Raw genomic sequence first — 21,375 nt, 5'->3', positions numbered from 1 at the left:
GAAACTCCTTTTCTCCTTTCCTGCTCAATTAGCTGGCAGTTGCAGGTGTGCCTGCTAGAACAAAAGAGGGAACTGTGCTGTAGTATTTCACTATGGTTTTAACTGTTTAACCATTAGTTGTCCTGTAGATGTATTTTATTCTTCCACAAAATTCAACTCATTGTTTCAACAACTGATGATTTATTTCTTAGGGACGACAGAAAAGCATTGATACTTTCAGTCCAATCCCTCGGTTACGGAATCCGCTGGAACCTCCCCAATAGGATACTCTCTCTGGGACACCCCATGCAGTGGGTGTTTGTCTCTATTGGACAGTGGGATCTATCTCAGCTGAACAGACCCTGTACCCACCCTGAACTCACACAGGTTCACTTCCCAGCAGGATCACTGGGCAGTGATACTGAGCGGGAGCCCTAGGGGCTTTACCCCCAAACCCAGGAATACTGAGTGTAATTGTCAATGTCCCACTGCAGCCCAGACTGATCCCCACCCTGGGCCCTCCCTGTCTGTACATTTCCCCAGTGCCCCATTGGGGAACATTCAGCCCCGGATATCCTGCAGAAGCAGCGCCTGTGGGGCCGGGCGGCTGAGTCTCGTGACCCTGTGGCTGGGACTCTGACGTCACAATGGGAGATGACGCTCACTCAGCTCGAGCTGGAAACTGGGAAACGGCCAATAGGATTTAAACCTGGAGCGCGGCCGGTTAAAGGGGAGGGAGAGAAACTCGGTTAAAAATGTTCCTATAATGAGAACAGGAATGTTTATCAATACAAAGGTTCACATTTTCACTCTCAGTCCAAGTCTGTATCCCCGCAGCGACTTCAGCTGATTTTCTCCATTTGGACTGAACCGATTGCTCCCCAGCCTGAAACAGATTAAAGATTAAACAGGAATAAACAGATTGAACAACAGTGTCAATAACAGGGAGACTGGAGTTAATGGGCCAAATCTCCTGCTCACTGGGTCAGCAGAGACCAGACATATGGCTGAAGATGGGCAGCGGGTCCCTGGGATGTCCTGACTCACGGGCCTACGTGGGAATTGCCCCAGAGGTTTAAATTACCACTGGGCAATACCCCTGCTGCCCGGGACCCTGTGTGAATGTCTCTGACTCTGGGTTAGAATCGGAGACTTGGGACAAATCCACAGGACTTACCCGGGTAGTTACCCAGGAAATGTTAGACTGTAAAACCCGGTCTAATACCTGGGTAACTCCACAGCCGAGTCCCCCAATCACCCACCCCCACCCCCCCACTGACCATCATACTACACCCACACTACCCGATTAACCCCTCCAACCACCCCCACCCCCCTACTGACCATCATACTACACCCACACTACCCGATTAACCCCTCCAACCACTCCCACCCCCCCACTGATCATCATACTACACCCACACTACCCGATTAACCCCTCCAACAACCCCCACCCCCACACTGACCATCATACTACACCCACACTACCCGATTAACCCCTCCAACCACCCCCACCCCCACACTGACCATCATACTACACCCACACTACCCGATTAACCCCTCCAACAACCCCCACCCCCCACTGACCATCATACTACACCCACACTACCCGATTAACCCCTCCAACCACCCCCAACCCCCCCACTGACCATCATACTACACCCACACTACCCGATTAACACCTCCAACGACCCCTACCCCCCACTGAACATCATACTACACCCACACTACCCGATTAACCCCTAAAACCACACCCACCCCCCACTGAACATCATACTACACCCACACTACCCGATTAACCCCTCCAACCACCCCCACTGACAATCATACTGCACCCACACTACCCGATTAACCCCTCCAACCACCCCCGCCAACCCGACTACCTCCTGACCCTCCCAACTCTGTCCATGACCAAATCTGACTAAACCCCCGGCTTTACAGTCCGACCCAATAACGCCGCTGACCCAGCCCCATTAGCCGTCAACCTGACCGCATTAACCCCCCGACCCCGCCGACCCCAGCACTCTCCCCTGACCCGACTAGTCTCTGCTCGGATGGAGCTCGCCGGGAGGGGGGGTTGGTCACTGCTGAAGGTCCCGGGAGGAAAATGAAGCAGTTTCAGTTTGAGAGAATCTTGTCGAGCAGCGGCAATCCGCTTTTCATTGCTGCTGTTTGATAGATTCAGGACCATTTATATTTTAAAATCCCAATTATATTTTAATTATTACACTAAAAATTAACACAAACACTCACTCGATCAGGTTCAGAGTCCTGCAGGTCAGGATGAGTTGGCGGAGAGCGGGCACAGATTGGTCTGTGAAGCGGTTTAATCCCAGGTTCAGATCCGTCAGTGACTGGTTTGTACTGAGAGCGGAGGCGAGATCCTCGGCACAAGAATCAGTGAGACGGTTACCACATAGACTAAGCAACAGGGGGAGAAAAATAACAGGAATCAGGGTAAATCCACAGCGTTTTAACGAATACTATTGATAATATACAGTAAGAGACATTCCAAAAGCACAACATCCATTTATAAAGGAAAAAGAAAACACTATTAATGCTGTAAATTAAATACAAATATAATATACTGGAAATACTCAGCAGATCAGGCAAGTATCTGTGAAGAGAGAAAGAGAGTTAAACATAGAAACAAGGAGCAGGAGTAGGCCATTCGGCCCTTCGAGCCTGTTCCACCATTCATTATGATCATGGCTGATCATCCAACTCAATAGCCTGCTCCCGCTTTCTCCCCATATCCTTTGATGCCTTTCGCCCCAAGAACTATATCTAACTCCTTCTTCAACACATGCAATGCTTTGGCCTCAACTACTTTCTGTGGTAATGAATTCCACAGGCTCACCACTCTCTGGGTGAATAAATTTCTCCTCATCTCAGTCCTAAATAGTCTACCCCACAGAACCTCATGTTCCAACTAGGTACTTTACAGCCTTCCGGACTGAATATTGAGTTCAACAATTTTAGATCATGAACTTTCTCCTCCATCCTCAACCCCTTTCCGATCCCCCCTTTTCCAATAATTTATATAGATTTTTCTTTTCCCACCTATTTCCATTATTTTTAAATGTATTTCCATCCTTTGTTTTATCTCTACCTTCCCCCCCCCCCACCCCGCCCCCCTTTCCCCACATCCCCCCTCGCTACGGCGTTTGGGGGATTGGGGCAAGGAGAGAACAGAATGGGATTTGTGGTGTGATTAACTGACAAAAAGGATGATGGTGCAAGGCAGCAGCACAATATCTCCATGTCACTCGGGGGTGGGGGGCACATGGGATGGTCCGTGACTCAGGAATGAAGTTTGTGGTCGGGTTGAGGATAATGACTGTGATCTTGCTGGAAGCTATGAAGGCAACATCCCTGGTTTACTGATGTCTCCCTGGAGGCGCTTCTCCAGGCTGCTCGGGCTCGGAGGGAGGTCTTGTTCCCTCAGGACGGGAGAAGGAGATCGGCCCAGTCAATCCAAGCAAGCCTGGGTGGAGATTGCTGAGGGGGTGAGCAGCTGTGGGGCACGTGGTTGCAGTGACACAACAGGATCAATACCCTGATGTGTTCTGGCAAGGTGAGTGCAGCAAACAATGTTAAATGTACAGCCTTATACGTGACTAAGGATGCCCAGGTAGCAGCATTGACTGTCAGAGACATGTCAGCCTCTCTGTGGAAGGCCCTGGCCAGTGAGAGTTGACTCCTGCGCTGCCCAGACTGAGTGTCCACATGCAGGAAGCATCTCTGTGGTGACATGATGGACAGCCAGGCTGACATCAGCATAGACTAATGTGTATCTTTGATGGGTGAGTAACCATAGAAATGTATGTGCTTGTAGAAGAGAGCACATGATGTCAGGGAAGGAGCCGCTAAGAGTGCTGGTGTCCAGATCTTGCCATCCTTACACCAATGGAAGATGAAGTGCTGCAGCTGGGAGTCCTGAAGGCAGGGCGGATGGTTGGTGGAGCTGAGAGATCTAGTGGCCTAATGAACGGGCACAGGAGAGCCTCTGGGGTCCACAAAACATAATGCTTCTCTATCCATCACTGGTCACAGATTGTAGTCTGAAGAACGTGTTGGAATAAGAACAGAATAACTAGGAGCAGGAGTAGGCCATTCAGCCCCTCAAGCCTTCTCCGTCATTTGATAAGATGATGGCTGATCTGATTCTGGCTGATCTGATTCTGGCCTGAACTCCGCTTTCCTGTTGGTCTGAAGTGACCCTCGATTCTCTTGTCAATCAAAAATCTACCTTAACTCAGCCTTGAATATATTCAATGACCCAGCCTCCATTTGCCTCTTGGGAAGAGAATTCCACAGACTAACTAAATTTCTTCTCCTCTCAGTCTTAAATGGGAGTCCATTATTTTTTTTAAGTGTCCCTTAGCTCTACTCCCACAAGAAGAAAGATCCTCTCAGTACACCCCCTGTCAAGTCCCCTCAGGATCTGCCAAACTTTGGCCACTCTCTTATCCTCTCCAGATCCCCTTGAAGCATCTTTGCATCCTCCTCACAACTCACACTTCCACCTAATTTCCTCCCACCTGCAAACTTCTAAATATGACATTTAATCCCCACATCCAAATCATTGATATAGATTGTGAATAGCTGCAGCTGTGATCCTTGTGCTACCTCACAGTACCACATCCATGGGTCTCCCCTTATCTATTCTGCTGCCAGCATCCTCAAAAAACCCCAACAGGTATGTTAAACATGATTCCCCTTCCATAAATCCATGTTGAATCTGCCCAATCCTACCATTATTTTCTAAGTGTTCTATTATCACATCCTTTATTGCAGAAGCTAACATTTCCCCTACCACTTATGTCAGGCTAACAGATCTCTAGTTCCCAGTTTACTCTCTCCCTCCTTTCTTAAACAATGGGGTTATATTTTCCACCTTCCAATCTGCAGGAACCATTCCAGAGGCTACAGAATTTTGAAATATGATCACCAACACATCTACTATCTCTGCAGCCACTTCCTTCAACACTCTGGGATGTAGATCAAAAGATTCAGGGGATTTATCTACTTTAAGTCCCAGTAATTTCTCTAATACTTTTTTAAACAAATATTAATATCTTGCAGTTGCTTGTTTACACAAGTCCCTTGAATCTCCTTTATTTCTGAGCGATTTTTAATATGTTTCTCTGTGAAGACAGACACAAAGTATTTGTTTAATTTCTCTGCCATTTCCTTATTCCGCATTGTAAATTTTCCTGACTTTGCTTGAAATGGACCCACATTTATTTTTACTAATATTTTCCTTTTTACATACCTACAGAAGCATTTACAATCAGTCTTTGTGTTTCTTGCTAGTTTACTCTCATATTCTATCTTTTCTTTCTTCATCCATTTCTATGTCCTCCTCTGCAGATTTCTGAAATGCTCCCAATTCGCAGCCTTTCCTTTTTTTGGCAACTTTATACATCTCTTCCCTTGATCTAATACAATTCTTGATTTCTTCCGTTGGGACACCTTCGGTTACTGGGTTTTTGTGCATCAAAGGAATGTGTTTTTGTTGTAAACACGTCACATTTCAAAGCCTTGAATGGAAGCTGGGGGTAAAGACACCACTGAGATTCACACTCAGGATCTTCGGTTTACTGGACAGTCGTTGGAACTGCTTTATCCAGAGCATCCACATAAACACCAGCATACCAATTGTCTTCTTAATCACTTGCTCCACTGCATGCCTAGCGATTCATGGACTGGGACGCCCAGATCCCTCAGTACCGTACAGTCTGCAGTCTTTCTCCATTCAGGTAATTTACTGCTTTTCTATTCTTACAGCCAAAGAGGGCAAATTCACATTGTCTCACATTAAACTCCATCTGTCAATTTTTTGCCCATTCACTTCACCTATCTAAATCCCTTAATAGACTATTTATGTCCACTTGACAAGTTACTTTCCTACCTTTGCGCCATCGGCAAATTTAGCTACCATGCATTCAGTTCCTTCACCCAAGTAATTTACACAGGTATTGGAGGCCCCAGCACTGACCTCTGTGTCACTCCACTAGTACCAGTTTGCCAAACTGAAAATGGCCCTTTACCCCAACTCTCTGTTTGCTGTTAGCTAATCAATTGTCTATACATACTAATATGCTACCGCCTGTATAACAAATTCTTATCTTGTATAGTAACCTTTGATGTTACACCTTATGAAATTGCTTTTGGAAATCCAAGTGCACCAAATCTACAGATTCTCGTTTATCAATTTTCATGTTACTTCCTCAAAGAAATCTAATCCATTCGCCCCATGTGATTTTCAATCCGCTGGGCCTTCCATGAATCTAGGGAATTTTGAAGATCACAACCAATGCACCTACTATGTCTGCAGCCACTTCCTGTAAGACCCTATGATGAAAGCCATCAAGTCAAGGGACTTGTCAACCTTTGGATCTAATAGTTTCCCTAATACCTTTTCCCTCAGAACCCTGATTGTTTTAAGTTCCTCCATCCTTTTTACTTCTTGATGCTCAAGTATTCTTGGGTTGTTTCTTGTGTCTTCTACAGTGAAAAGAAAGACAAATACCTGTTCAACGCTTCTGCCATTTCCTCATTTCCCAGTATTAGTTTCCCGGCCTCATTTTCTAAGGGACCTATGCAGACTTTAGTATTCATTTCCTTTATAAATATTTGGAGAACCTCTATCAGCTTTTATACTTCTAACTGGCTTTCTCTCATACTCTGCTGATAAAAGGCACCTTTACTATGATGTCATTAATTAATCCAGTCTCATTGAACATTCCCAGATCTAAAATAGCCGTTCTGTGGTTGTCACTGGAGCATACTCACTAGGAAACTGTCTTGAATACACTCTATGAACTCATCTTCCAGGCAACCTTTGCCATTCTGCTTCATCCAATATGTATGAAGATTAAAATAACCCATGATTATTGCAGCATCATTCTTACAGGCGCCGATTATTTTTTCCTGTATATTCTGTCCGAAAGTGTGAAGGTATTAGGGGCCTATAAGCTACTCCCACATGGACTGCTGCGGTTCAAGAAGGCAGCTCACCACAACTTTCCCAAGGACAATTAGGGATGGGCAATTAATGTTGGCCTAGCCAGTGATGCCTGGATACCATGAATAATAAAGTGACCTTTTACATTTGCTACTTCTTATTTCTACTCAAACTGATTCTACATCTTTATCTTCTGAATTAAGGTCATCTCTGAGTACTGTACTCATGTCACCAGTTATTAACAGAGCAACCCCACCACCTTATCCTAGCATCTGACATCTAAACACTTTTCTCTTTTTCGCAAATTAATGGCCACAGTGACCGGGGACAGACACCCAACTCGGAGGAGGAGGGGAGACCTCGAAATATTCCCCTACACCCGAGACACAAAGATCTTTGGGACTGGCATCCCATAGCCTAGGGTTCAGAGAGAGAGAGAAATAACATGAATCAAACTAAATGTTTCTCTTTATTCATAGCTAACACTAATAATAATGGACAGTGTTTTTAATACTAGTAACAGTGCTCAAATATATTGTTAAATATTAAATTATTCTAAACACAATCTCACACTGCCTAGTACATACACCAGTTTCTGTATTTTACAGTCCAGTCCCCTCAGAGCTACAGACAGTCGTTTCACTCCTGAATCTCCCAGTTTTTTATAACCCAGGTCCAGATCTGTCAGTGACCGATTAAAAACAGAGGCAAGATCCTCAGCACAAGAATCTATCAGATTGTTGTCCCATAGACTGGGGGCTGGGGGGAGGGTTCGAGAGAGAAAAAATAACAGGAATCAGAATAAATTTCCAGTTTTTTTTCAAAGATCGTAACTAATTAATATAATAATATACAGCATGAAACACTCCAAAACACAACTTCAAAACATAAAAGCAATCTCTAATTGATGCTGTGGATGTGAAATATAAAGGAATGTTCTGTAAATAGTCAGCCTGGGAGACAGTATCTGTGAAGGGAGAAACAGAGCCCAGAGACCCGCAGGCGGGCGCGTGCCTGACCCAAGCAGGCGGGGAATCGCGCGAGATGATGTCGGACGAGCGTCCTGACTTCATCGCGCACTCGTGCGATATTTGGCTTGGCGGGCACGCGCAAACGTTGAAGAGCTCACGCGGACAATGAAGCAGGAAATTAAACCCATTAACGTCCCAATTGTCAGCGGGTTTTCGTGGCCCATCCAACCTGACGTTGGGGGACCAGCCAATCGACCAGGTGGCCTTTACATTCTTGATGAAACCTCATCCAAGGGAGGGATGAAATCTCCGTTAGGATTTATAATAGAAATAAATATCTGGGGCCTGTTTTTTTTTGTGAGGCCTGTTTTCAGGTGCTTGATTTTGTTGCAGGGACAGTTTGCAGCACTTTTGTGCTTTATTTTATTATTAGGGGGTCTACAGCTCTCTGAGGCATCTGTCAGCCTTCAGGGAGCTGACTGGAAGCGCTCACCAGGACTTACAGTGAGGTCGGTGCCGCCCTCTTCCCTCCCCCAGCGGCAGTGCTGAGCCTTTCTCCGGGTACGTTTCACACTGGCTGCCTCTCAATTGGCCAAGCAGCGTAAGATCATGGTCGCGGGACTGATCGGGCAGAAGCACATTTCACATCCACTCCCAGGCTCCCCGATCGTGCACCCAACAAGGGAAAAAATCAGGCCAGGTTAATGTTTCAGTTTGATGAGCTTAGAAGTGGGAAAAGCAGCGTCATGACTGGTTTTAAATGACACTAAATTGGGGGGAGGGGGTTGGGGCTGGGTGGCGGTGGGGGGTGGGGGCGGGGGGGGCGGTGAGTACAAAATGGAAGTGAACTGATTATTAACGTGACAAAACTGGTGAGGGTACAAAACAAATCACGGGACTCCACACCTTAAACCCGTGTCACTCGTGTGTGGACATGGAGGGAGGATGGTAAAGGAATGGAGTTTGTGGTGGGGAGAAAGATAATGGCTGTGAGGTCAGTACACAGTGTTAGCCTTACAGCCTTATATGTGACTAAGGATAAAAGTGAACTTGGTCAAAAGGTCTTGCCCACCCAGCCACTGGCAATGCCCAGGCAGCAGCATTGGCTGTCAGAAGCATGTCAGCCTCTCTGTGGAGAGCCCCGGTCAGTCAGAGTTGACTCCTGTGCTGCCGTGACTCAGTGGGTGCGAGCAGGAAGCATCCCTGTGTCTCCATGATGGACAGTCAGGCTGTCACCGGCGTAGGCTCGTGTATGTCTTTGATGGGTGAGTAACAATGGACAGTTACGTGCTTGTAGAAGAGAGCACACAATGTCGGGGAATGATCCAAGATGGGTGGCTACATCCAGATCTTGTCATCCTTAAACCAATGGAAGATGAAATGCTGGAGCTGGAGATTGGAAGCAGGGCGGACAATCACTGACGGTGAGATGGTTGTGGAGCTGAGAGAGTGAATGGCCTAATGGATGGACACAGGAGAGCCGATGGAGACCACAAAACATAGTGATCATGTAACAGTCCCTAGTCACATGTATGAAGGAAATGTTGTAATGTGCATTACCCTATAATCACTCTCCTCCCTCTCACAAATCAAGGGCTGTGATTGGGGGACAGCCATCCACCTCTGAGGAGGAGAAGAGGACCTCTGGGTGCACCATCACATTATTCCCCAACACCCTTGGCACAAAAATCCCATAGACTGGGGGTTAGAGAGAGAGAAATAACAGGAGGCAGAACACAGAACAAAGAAAAGTACAGCACAGGAACAGGCCCTTCGGCCCTCCAAGCCTGCGCCGATCATATTGCCCGTCAACTAAAACATTTCGCACTTCTGGGGTCCGTATCCCTCTATTCCCATCCTATTCATGTATTTGTAAAGCTGACTCTTAAACACCACTATCGTACCTGCTTCCACCACCTCCTCTGGGAGCGAATTTCAGACACTCACTACCCTCTGTGTAAAAGACTTGCCCTGCACATCTCCTCTATAATTTTCTCCTCTCACCTTAAATCTATGTCCCCTAGGTAATTGACTCTTCCACCTTGGGAAAAAAAGCTTCTGAATATCTGCTCTGTCCATGCCACTCATAATTTTGTAAATTTCTATCAAGTCGCCCCTCAATCTCCGTCGCTGTAGTGAGAACAATCCCAGTTTCTCCAACCTTTCCTCATAGCTAATAACCTCCAGACCAGGCAGCATCCTGGTAAACCTCCTATGCACCCTCTCCAACGCCTCCATATCCTTCTGGTAATGTGGCGACCAGAATTGCACGCAATATTCCAAGTGTGGCCTAACCAAGGTTCTATACAGCTGCAGCAGAGCTTCCCAGCTTTCATACTCAATACCCCTGCCAATGAAGGCAAGCATGCCATATGTCTTCCTGACTACCTTATCCGCCTGCATTGCCACTTTCAGTGACCAGTGGACCTGTACACCCAGATCCCTCTGCCCGTCAATGCACATAAGGGTTCTGCCATTTACTGTATAATTCCTGCCTGTATTAGACCTTCCAAAATGCATTACCTCACAGTTGTCCGAATTAAACTCCATCTGCCATTTCCCCGCCCAAGTCTCCAACCGATCTATATCACGTTGTTTCCTTTGACAATCCTCTTCACTATCTGCAACTCCTCCAACCTTAGTGTCGTCTGCAAACTTACTAATTAGCCCAGTTACATTTTCCTCCAAATCATTTATGTATACCACAAACAGCAAAGGTCCCAGCACTGATCCCTGCGGAACTCCACTAGTCACAGCTCTCCATTCAGAAAGGCAGTCTTCCACTGCTACCCTCTGTCTTCTATAACCAAGCCAATTCTGTATCCATCTTGCCAGCTCACCTCTAATCCCGTGCGACTTTACCTTCTGTACCAGTCTGCCATGAGCGACTTTGTCAAAGGCCTTACTAAAATCCATGTATATAACATGCACTGCTCTTCCATCGTTGATCATCTTTGTCACTTCCTCGAAAATCTCGATCAAGTTAGTGAGACACGACCTCCCCTTCACAAAACCATGCTGCCTCTCGCTAATACGCCCATTTGCTTCCAAATGATAGTAAATCCTATCACGAAGAATCTTCTCTAATAATTTCCCTACCACTGACATAAGGCTCACCTGCCTGTAATTTCCTGGATTATCCCTGCACCCTTCTTAAACAATGGAACAACATTGGCCATTCTCCAATCCTCTGGGACCTCACCCGTAGCCAGTGAGGATACAAAGATTTCTGTCAAGGCCCCAGCAATCTCCTCCCTTGCCTCCCTCAGTACTCTGGGGTAGATGCCATCTGGCCCTGGGGACTTAAACACCTTAATATTCTTCAAGACGCCAAACACCTCCTCTTTTTAGATCTTAACATGATCCAGGCTATCTACACACTCTTCCCTAGACAAATCGACCGCTAAGTCCTTCTCCTTGGTGAATACTGATGAGAAGTATTCATTTAGTATCTCTCCCATTTCTTCTGGCTCCACACACAGATTCCCACCTCTGTCCATGAGTGGGACTACTCTTTCCCTCGCTATCCTCTTGCTTTTTACATATGTATAAAAGACATTGGAATTTTCCTTAATCCTGGTTGCCAGTGACTTTTCATGACCCCTTTTAGCCCTCCTGACTCCTTGCTTAAGTTTCTTCCTACTTTCTTTATATTCTCCACGGGCTTCATCTGTTCCCAGCCTTCTAGCCCTTACGAATGCTTCCCTTTTCTTTTTGACTAATCTCACAATATCCCTCGTTATCCAAGGTTCCTGAAACTTGCCATGCTTATCCTTCATCCTAGCAGGAACATGCCGGTCCTGAATTCTTATCAACTGACACTTGAAAGCCCCCGACATGTCAGTTGTTGATTTGCCCTCAAACATCCGCCTCCAGTCTAGATTCCTCAGTTCCTGCCTATTTTGTTATAATTAGCCTTTCTCCAATTAAGCACCTTAACCCGAGGACTCCTGTTTTCCTGATCCACCAGTACCTTGAAATTTACTGAATTATGGTCACTTTTCCCGAAATGCTCCCCGACTGAACCTTCGACCATCTGGCCGGGTGCATTCCCTAATACCAGGTCCAGTATTTCCCCTTCCCTAGTTGGACTATCTACATATTGCCTCAGGAAGCCCTCCTGGATGCACCTTACAAATTCTGCACCATCCAAACATCTAGCACTAAGTGATTCCCAGTCAATATAGGGAAAGTTAAAATCACCCACCACAACAACCCTCTTGCTTTTACATCTTTCCAAAATCTGCCTACATAACTGTTCCTCAATCTCCCGCCGGCAATTGGGAGGCCTATAGAAAACCCCCAACATTGTGACTGCACCCTTCCTATTCCAGAACTCTACCCATATTGCCTCGCTACATGAGCCCACCGAGGTGTCCTCCTGTCATACAGCTGTGATATTCCCCTTAACCAGCTGTGCAACTCACCCACCTCTTCTACATCCCTCTTTATCCTGCCTGAAACTTTTAAATCCTGGAACGTCTATCTGCCAATCTTGTCCATCCTTCAACCAAGTCTCTGTAATAGCAATAACATCATAGTCCCAAGTACTACTCCAAGCTCTAAGCTCACCTGCCTTCCCTGTTATACCTCTCGCATTGAAACAAATGCATTTCAGACCCCCAGTCCCATTGTGTTCAGTAATTTCTCCCTGCCTGCCCTTCCTCTTAGTCCTACTGGCCATATTCACTGGTTTCCAGTCCTTTATTTCACCTGCTGACCTATTGCTCTGGTTCCCACTCCCCTGACATACTAGTTTAAACCCTCCTGAGTGACATTAGCAAACCTCGCAGCCAGGATATTGGTGCCCCTCCAGTTTAGATGCAACCCATCATTCTTGTACAGGTCCCACCTGCCCCGGAAGACATCCCACTGATCCACATATCGGAAACCCTCCCTCCTACACCATCTGTTCAGCCACGTGTTCAGCTGCACTATCTTCCTATTTCTAGCCTCACTGGCACGTGGCACAGGGAGTAATCCTGAGATTACAACCCTAGAGCTCCTGTTTTTTAACTTTCTGCCTAACTCCCTTAACTCCCGCTGCAGGACCTCGTCACTCTTCCTGCCTATGTCGTTAGTACCAATGTTACCACGACCTCTGGCTGTACTCCCTCCCCCTCAGAATGTCCCGTACCCGATCAGAGACATCCTGGACCCTGGCACCAGTGAGGCAACATACCATCCTGGTGTCTCTTTCACGACCACAGAAGCGCCTATCTGAGCCCCTGACTATAGAGTCCCCTATGACAATTGCTCTTTTGTGCTTTGACCCCCCCTGAACAACAGAGACAGCTGTAGTGCCACTGCTCTGGCTACTGCTGTTGTTTTCCCCTGATTGGCCATCCCCCACCACCCCCCCCAACAGTATCCAAAGTGGTATACATGTTAGAGAGGGGGACAACCGCAGGGGATTTCTGCACTGACTGCCTGCCCCTTCTAGCGGTCACCCATCTATCTGTCTGTACCTTGGGAGTCTCCACTTCTCCAAAACTCCTGTCAATGACGCTTTCCACTACCTGAGTACTCCTAAGTGCTTTCAACTACTGCTCCAACCGATCCATGCAGTCTGTGAGGAGCTGCAATTGGGTACACTTCCTGCAGATATAGTTGTCCGGGACACTTGAAGTGTCACAGATTTCCCACATCCCACAGGTGACGCACTTCATCCCAGCAACTGCCATTTCTGCAGAGTAAATGCAGTTTCATTTTCATTAATAACATTATCACTGACATCAATAATAATGGACAGTGTTTATTTATTATTCTAATAACACTGCTGAAAATGTACTGTTAGACATTCAGTTATCAACATAATCTCACAGTTTGGTACTTACCTCAGTCTCTGTATTTTACAGTCCAAGTTCCTCAGAGCCACAGACAGCAGTTTCACTCCTGAGTCTCCCAGTCGATTAAGCCCCAGGTGCAGATCTGTCAGTGATTGGTTTGTACTGATCACAGAGGCAAGGTCCTCGGCACAAGAATCTGAGAGATTGTTATCCTGCAGACTGGAGATAAGGGACAGAAAACCAACAGGAATCAAAGTAAATCTCCGGTGTCCGAGGGAACACTATTAATGACAATAGTAATGTACAGTGTGAGACACTCCATTATATAGAGGGAAAATACTATTGATGATGAAAATCTGAAATATAAATGGAAAATGCGGGAAGTACTCAGCAAGTCAGACACTATATGTGAAGAAAGAATTAGAGATAACAGTGTGAATTTTAAGCTCACCTGCCAGGGGGTTTTTAAGCAATGGGTGAGAGTAAAATTTTTGGGCTGGGTTTCCCACCAGCCGAGACCTCTCAGCGATTGACGCTGGGATGGGCGGGGCATCAGACGGGACACCCGCCCTCACCCCAGTTGAAGACCTTAAGTGGCCAATTATTGATCACCTGAGGGCCCTCTCCCACCCAGCCTCAATTTTTAGGTTGGAGGGTGGAGTTCCTGGGTCTGGTGGAAGCCGAAAAATAACCGGATTCAGGCCTTTGGCGGAAGGGGCCGGGGACAGGGAGGTGTCTCCATCAGAAGCCCCCTTTTAACCTCGGGCACCCCCCATCCTCCACTCTCCCAGCTGCCCCACCAAGGTCCAGTGGCCGCAGGACCTCCCTCCAGCCCTCAGTCCCTGACACCCCAATCGCCTACTGTCCAACCCCAAGGCCTCCCCTATCCTCCTCATCCTGAGACCCCAAAACTTCCCTTTTCCTGGACTCCCAATACTGAAGCTGTGGGGAGTGCATGCAGTCTCAGTCCTGTCCACAGCAGCTTCTGGCACTGCATGAACTAGAGAACTTCCGGCCAATCTGATAGTCTAGCAGGTCTCAGAGACAGGACTTCCTCCCAAGTGAGGGGTGGAAGTCCTGCCTGCAGCCAATTAACACTCATTGGAGTGTGAAATCTCCTTGGGACAGACAGTGTTGGAGGAGATGTGTTCCCTACCGAATCTTCGGATGGCGGAATGGGAAACACCACCATCCTAAAAATCCTGGCCCAGGTATCAGTATGTTAACCTTCATCAGAACTGGGAAAAAGCCAGGACTTGGCAGGTTTTAACCGACAGGGAAATGGGGGAGAGGGAGGTAAGAAAGGAACCAAATGGAAGTGCAGGAGTGATTAAATGACAAAGGGATGATGGTTCATGAAGGACAGCAATCATTAACTCCGGGTGTGAGACTTTGCTTTTTGAGAGCCAAGTTGCAGCATGTTCCAGGTGACTATTAACACAACAGTAGGAAAACTGGTTTGGCGTCTGCTAACATTATAATCAGACAATGGGAAGATAAGCCTGTATGGGTCAACCATCAGCAGGATCTAGTTGGCCTTTGCACGTCTTGATTAAAGATCAAACACTGTTTAAAGTGAGTGAGAACATAAGCTAACAAGATCAGCCAAGTTGGCCACCAGAGAAAGCGCAATCCCCATTTTGTGCAGAGGGCTGTATAAGTATGAACTGAGATCTGCAGTATAATACACACACCTGCAGCCAGAGACAGTCACCGGAAGCAGGATCTACATCCTCATCTGAAGACCAGCCGAGGGGAGATTGTAAGTGTTATACTAGCAGCTTTGGGAATAGCTAGCTCAGAGAGGGGTAGTCTAGGGACATGATATCTCATATATATCACATGTGCGACTAAGTGTAAGCTTACTGTAAATGGAAATAAAGTAGGAACAGTTCAGTACAGATTGAGAGTTGATTCTGAATCACGCATTTTTGTTGTTCTGTTGGGCGTTGAACCACGTCATACTCACTGTAATTCTATGGTCACGACCACAAAGGGATAATTTCCCTGCTTGCAAGACAAAATCACAGCATCCCCAAGTCCTTTCCCGGGGTCGCTAGAGGATATGGGGCCTCAGTGATCAGGGGATGGAGTTTGTGGTGGGGATGAGGATAATGACCGTGAATGCGGCACACAGGGTGAAGCTGACAACTTCACTTATGACTTATGATGAAAGTGAAATTGGTAGAAAGCTCATCCCCACCCAGCCACTGGCAATGCCCAGGCAGCAGCATTGGCTGTTAGAGACATGTCAGCCTCTCTGGAGGGCCCAGTCACAGTTGATTTGTGACGACCAAATGGCTCCATGCAGGACCCATCCCTGTGGTGTCATGATGGACAGTCAGGATGCACCATCTTAGGCTCATTCTGGACTTTGATGGAAGGTGAAGCGCTGGAGCTGGGAAGCCTAGAGGCTGGGCGGAAATTACTGATGGTGAGATGGGTTGTGGAGGTGAGAGAGTGAGTGGTCTAATGGATGGACATAGGAGAGCCTCCGGTGACCAAAAAACATAGTGTTCATGTGTGCATCACTGTTCACACACAATAATCTGAAGGGTGTGTTGTAACGTGCATTGCCCTCGAATCACTCGTCTCGCTCTCACAAATCAAGGACTCCTGTGACTGGGGGACAGCCCACCTCTGAGGAGGAGGAGGGGTCCTCAGAGGGTGCACCATCACTTTATTCCCCAGCACTCTCAGCAGAAACATCTGTGGGACTGACATCCCATAGATTGGATTAGAGACAGAAATTACTTGAATCAGAGTAAATGGAGATTTTTTGAATTAATAACTTTATCACCGGCACTAATAAAATTGGACAGCGTTTATTTATTATACCAGTAACAATGCTGACATTGTTTTATTATATACCCTGCTGTTATAAACACAATATCACACAGTTTGTACTTACCCCAGTTTCTGTATTTTACAGTCCGGATCCCTCAGAGCCTCAGACAATAGATTCACCCCTGAATCTCCCAGTTTATTGAGACCAAGGTACAGATCTGTCAGTGACCGGTTTGTACTGAGAGCAGAGGCCAGATCCTCGGCACAAGAACCTGTGAGACCGTTACCATACAGTCTGAAGATCAGAGTGAGAAAGATAACAGGGATCAGGGTAAAGTCAGTGTTTTAAAGACCATGAATGACAATAATAATGTATAGTGTGAGAAATTCAAGAAACAACTTCCATTTACCTAGAAGGTAAAATACTATCGTTGGTGTAAATCTGAAATCTAAATAGAATATGCTGGAAATACTCAGCAAGTCAGGCAGAGAGAAAAAGAGTTAAATGTTTCTATCAATGCACTTTCATTAGAATTGAAAAAAAAATCAGCGAATCAACAGGTTTTAAGCAACAGGGAAATGGGGATGGGAGGGTGGCAAGGAAAAGACAATATGAAAAAGAAATGATGATAAAAAAACAAAAGCACAGGATTCCCATGTCCTTATCCGGGTTGCTAGGGAGGGGCATGGGATGGTCAATGGCTTGGCAATGGAGTTTGTGATGGGACTGAAGATAATGACTGGAATTTTACCGGAGGCGGTAAAGGCCTGATCGGATTGTAAGTGGGTGTTTGGACGTAGGGATGGGTAGTCAGAGTTACAAATGCGATATTATCAGAGCTGACAGGTGGGAGGAGCCGTCCACTTCGGTGGTGCAGACAGGGGACGTCCCAGTTCAGACAATGCTGGCGCCATCTGTAAAGGCAGCCAGCAGTACTTTCAAACACAGCAGCTCTGGAGGGACTAGCGAGGGAGCCCTGGTTACTGAATGAAGAGCTGAAATGGCAGAAGACAGATCAAGAGTTGCACGCTGGTGAGTGCTGCATGCAGGAGACATGCATGTGGTGCCATGCGGGACAGTCAGGCTGCCAACAGTATAGGCTAGTGTGTCTCTTTGATGGGCGAGTTACATGAAGATTTCTATGCTTGCAGGTGAAAACAGCTGACGGGAGGGCCTGAGCTAAGATGGGTCACTGTGCCCCAGATCTCCTCATCCTTACACCCATGGAAATTCAGACACATGAATTGGGAGATCTGGAGGCAGGGCGGGCAATCACTGATTTTGAGGTGAGTTGTGGAGCTGAGAGAATGAGTGCCCTAATGGATGGACACAGGAGACCCTCTGGCGAGCACAATACTAATTTTTCCCTAGAAACACTATTTTTTCTTTCACAGATCGACGGCTGTGACCGGGTGACAGCCATCCACCTCTGAGGACGAGAAGGGGACCGTCACATTATTCCCCTCGCACCCTCCACCAGTGCAGGTACTATCACGTCGGGAGATAGTCACATTCCATTAGTAAATGAGTCACAATCTGGTGAACAGCACAGACACGCCCGAGCAGCTGATGGAGACAGTAATAGCCAAGGTCACTCACACTCAGAGGGCTATGGGAGAGAAAGGCAATGTCAAGCTTCAGGCTGATGACATGTCACCAGCGTCTTCAACAAGGCAGCAGATGTTGGAACTGCAGCATGAGGTATGTTAACATAAGGAAGCTGTGTGTAACCAGACACAAAGGATGTAGGAGTTCATCCAAGCTATGAGTATTGCTGTGTCCCGGGAATCCTCTACTGAGAGATTGGTGACCTTGATGGACAGTTAATCCAGCAGACCAACGATTGGAGATACACACTGACCTGCATGTCATCACCACCTCCATGAGCAATGGCTGGGTGAGAGGGGGTGAGGTGACTGGAGTCACCACCAAGTCCTCGGACTCCTCAGGTGAGCAGGGAGGGTCCAGTGTGTCCTGAAAGTGTGTAGGAGTGACTGCCTGCACCATCTGGGGGCTTCTCTCAGGGTGCTCCTGGATTTGGCAGCGGGTCTTCCACTGCTCTGACCGGAACACCAGCACCTCACAAACCCACGATAACAGAGCCGATTCCAGTATCTGTGCAGGAGGCTCTGAGTATGCTGGGGCCCTCCAGACCTCAGGAAACCAGAGGACAATCACCATGGTCATAGAAATCCTCGGAGGAGAAAGGTCAGCACCCTGCCTCCACCTCAGCTGACAGGGCAGGGGGAGTGCAATGTAGGAGCCCCCATCATCACTTTCAAAGGTTCATCCCATTGCACTTGGGTTTCACAGGGTTATATTTTGTTGTGACATATCACCTTGCTGTGTATGTGTCTGCAATGAATTTTAAGATGGTGCATCACAAAATTAATCTTTCACCATTATTTTAAAGAACAGTACTAGGCCTTTAACAGTTCACTGGCTCCTGCAAAGGGTGACAATGGAAGGACAACACAGAATGAGTTCAATTCATTTCCAATATTTTTTCCTCATGTGCTAACGGTTCCAGGGAAATTTTAAGGACCTTCAAAGAAACAGCGACAGAGCTGCACAAGGTGGAAGATTAATTATATTAAATGGGTATCTAAGTAAAGACTCATATAGAACACATCTGTATGTTGAATCTCAAGCTTCACTTGCACATTTTGACCAGGTGACAGTGCAGGGACGGGGATATAGTTCCAAGTCAGGATGGTGTGTGACTTCGAGTGGCACTTGCAGTTTCTGATGCATCTGCTGATCTTGTTCTTCCAGGTGGTAGAGGCCACGGTTTAGGAAGTTGCTGTTGACGGAGTCTTGGTGTGATGCTGCCCCCAATGTGGGTCGGTGGTGGAGGGAATGGATGTTAAGTTGGTCAATGGGATTCTGTTCAAGCATGCTCATTTGACCTGGATGGTGTCGAGCTTCTTGATTGTTGTTAGAGCTGCACTGATCCAGGCAAGTGGAGAGCATTCCTTCATATTCCTGACTTGTGGCCCTCTAGATAGTTAAGAGATTTTGGGGTGTCAGGAGGTGAGTTACTCACTGCAGAATTCCCAGCCTCTTTGGGGTGGTGGTGGTGGTGGAGGTGGTGGTGAGGTTAGATTCTCTCTTGTTGGAGATGATAATTGCCTGGCTCTTGTGTGGTGCATTTGTTACTTGCCACTTATCAGGCCAAGCCTACAAATTCTCCAGGTCTTGCTTCACAAGAACAAAGAAATAGGAGCCGGAGTAGCCTGCTCAGACAATATGATCATGGATGACCTAGGTCTTCAACTCCACTTTCCCACCCACTCCCCATGTTGCTCAATCCCATGAGGGAACAGAAACCTGTCTCTCTCAGCCTTAGAATTATTTATTCAACGATGGGGATCCACAACCCTCTGGGATAGAGAATTCCAAAGATTCATAACCCCTTAAGTGAAGCATCAGTTCTTAAAGTTCAGTAGCCTATACTGAGACTGTTTCCCTGCAGACAGAAGTTAGGGAGCTAGGTAAGAAATTAGCAAGCGCGGCCTGAAAAGCAGTAATCTCTGGATATCTCCTCGTATCCCACACAAGTGAACACAGAAATAGGAGGGTAAGCAGATGAATTAGTGGCTGGAAAGATGGTGCAGGGGAAAGGGATTTAGAATTGCTGGGACTTTGTAAGCAGCTCTGAGGGAGGTGGGACCTCTACAGGCCAGATGGATTGCACCTAAACAGAGCTGGAACTGAGTTCCTGGTGATTTGCTCCTGGTATTGAGGAGGGTTTAAACTAACTTGGCAGGAGTGTGGGAACCAGGAGGTAATATCAGAGAGGAATACCAAGGAATGTTGGGAGAAATATATAGCGCTCGAGTAGGAAATAGTAAGTTATTAAGTCTGTACAGAGTAAAGGAGAAGACAATAAAGTCTAAATCAGGGTTACAGAGCATGTTTGTGAATGCATGGCGTGTGGTAAATAAGATTGGTGAGTTCCAGGTGCACGTGCCATGTGGAAATATGGTGTTTGGCAGTAACAGAGGACTCACTCAGCGAATGGCAGGGCTGGGTAATAACTATTCCTGAATATCGGGTATTCAGGAAAGGGAGAAAATGGAATGGGGTGGTTCGAATGATTAAGCAGAATACTTCAGTGCTGGAGAAAGGGGATAATCCAAAGAGGACAAGGACAGAATTTATATGGCTCGATCTATGGAACAAAAAAGGTGCAATTACACTGCTAGTGTATAGGCTACCAACTAGGAGAAGATGTAGAAGAACAAATTTGCAAGGAAATTCCAGAGAGGTGCAAGAATTAGAGAGTAGTTATAATGGGGAACTTTAATTATCCAAATATAGACTGGGATAGTATTAATGTGACAGCCGGAGAGGGGCAAGAATTCCTAGAGTGACCAGAAAATTGTTATACAGCAGCGTGTTTCCAGTGTGAGAAAGGATGCACAGCTTGACATTATTCTTTGGAATGAGATGGGCCAAGTGGATCAAGTATAAAGGAGTGATCACTGTATCGTAAGGTTTAGGCTGACTATGGGATAAAACAAAGAACAGTCCAGAGTAAGAATATGGGGAAAGCCAACTTTAATGGTCTAAGAATGGGTCTGACCCAGTTAAATTGGACTGTTTCAGCCAATAATCATCAGATGTGTCTGGCCTCCCCCATTGAGGGTGGGAATATTGGCGAAGCCTTTTCCTCCAGTGAGCTGTTTAATCGCCCGTCACCATTCACAACTGGATGTGACAGGTGTACAAAACTTTGATCTTATCGGTTGGTTGTGGGATCACGTGCTTCTCCCATTAGTTGGCATGCAAGTTGTCCTGGGTTGTAGCTTCACCAGTTTGGCACCTCATTTTTAGTTGCACCCGAGTCTAAGTCATGAACATATATCAAGAAAT

The 21,375-nt window shown here is 46.7% G+C and overlaps 1 protein-coding gene across 2 annotated transcripts in view; it reads right to left on the bottom strand.

Moving 5' to 3' along the window:
* Window positions 1-257: 257 nt before the first annotated feature.
* Window positions 258-21,375, bottom strand: part of LOC144694772 (NACHT, LRR and PYD domains-containing protein 3-like) — a 45,195-nt gene continuing 24,077 nt past the window's right edge. Inside the window, exons 6-9 of one of the 2 annotated variants that reach the window (XM_078565349.1) lie at window positions 13,758-13,928; window positions 7,537-7,701; window positions 2,230-2,397; window positions 258-865 (exon numbers count right to left, since the gene is read on the bottom strand). In XM_078565349.1, coding sequence (XP_078421475.1) covers window positions 778-865; window positions 2,230-2,397; window positions 7,537-7,701; window positions 13,758-13,928 — 592 coding nt within the window. In that variant the 3' untranslated portion in view covers window positions 258-777. The remainder of the gene's footprint in view (window positions 866-2,229; window positions 2,398-7,536; window positions 7,702-13,757; window positions 13,929-21,375) is intronic. The other variant, XM_078565348.1, reaches the window with a different exon arrangement.

Source organism: Cetorhinus maximus, chromosome 20, assembly GCF_964194155.1.
Source record: "Cetorhinus maximus chromosome 20, sCetMax3.hap1.1, whole genome shotgun sequence".
In the NCBI taxonomy this organism is placed as follows: domain Eukaryota; kingdom Metazoa; phylum Chordata; class Chondrichthyes; order Lamniformes; family Cetorhinidae; genus Cetorhinus; species Cetorhinus maximus.
Note: the sequence above shows the minus strand (reverse complement) of the source record. Positions and strands in the feature narration are given on the sequence as shown.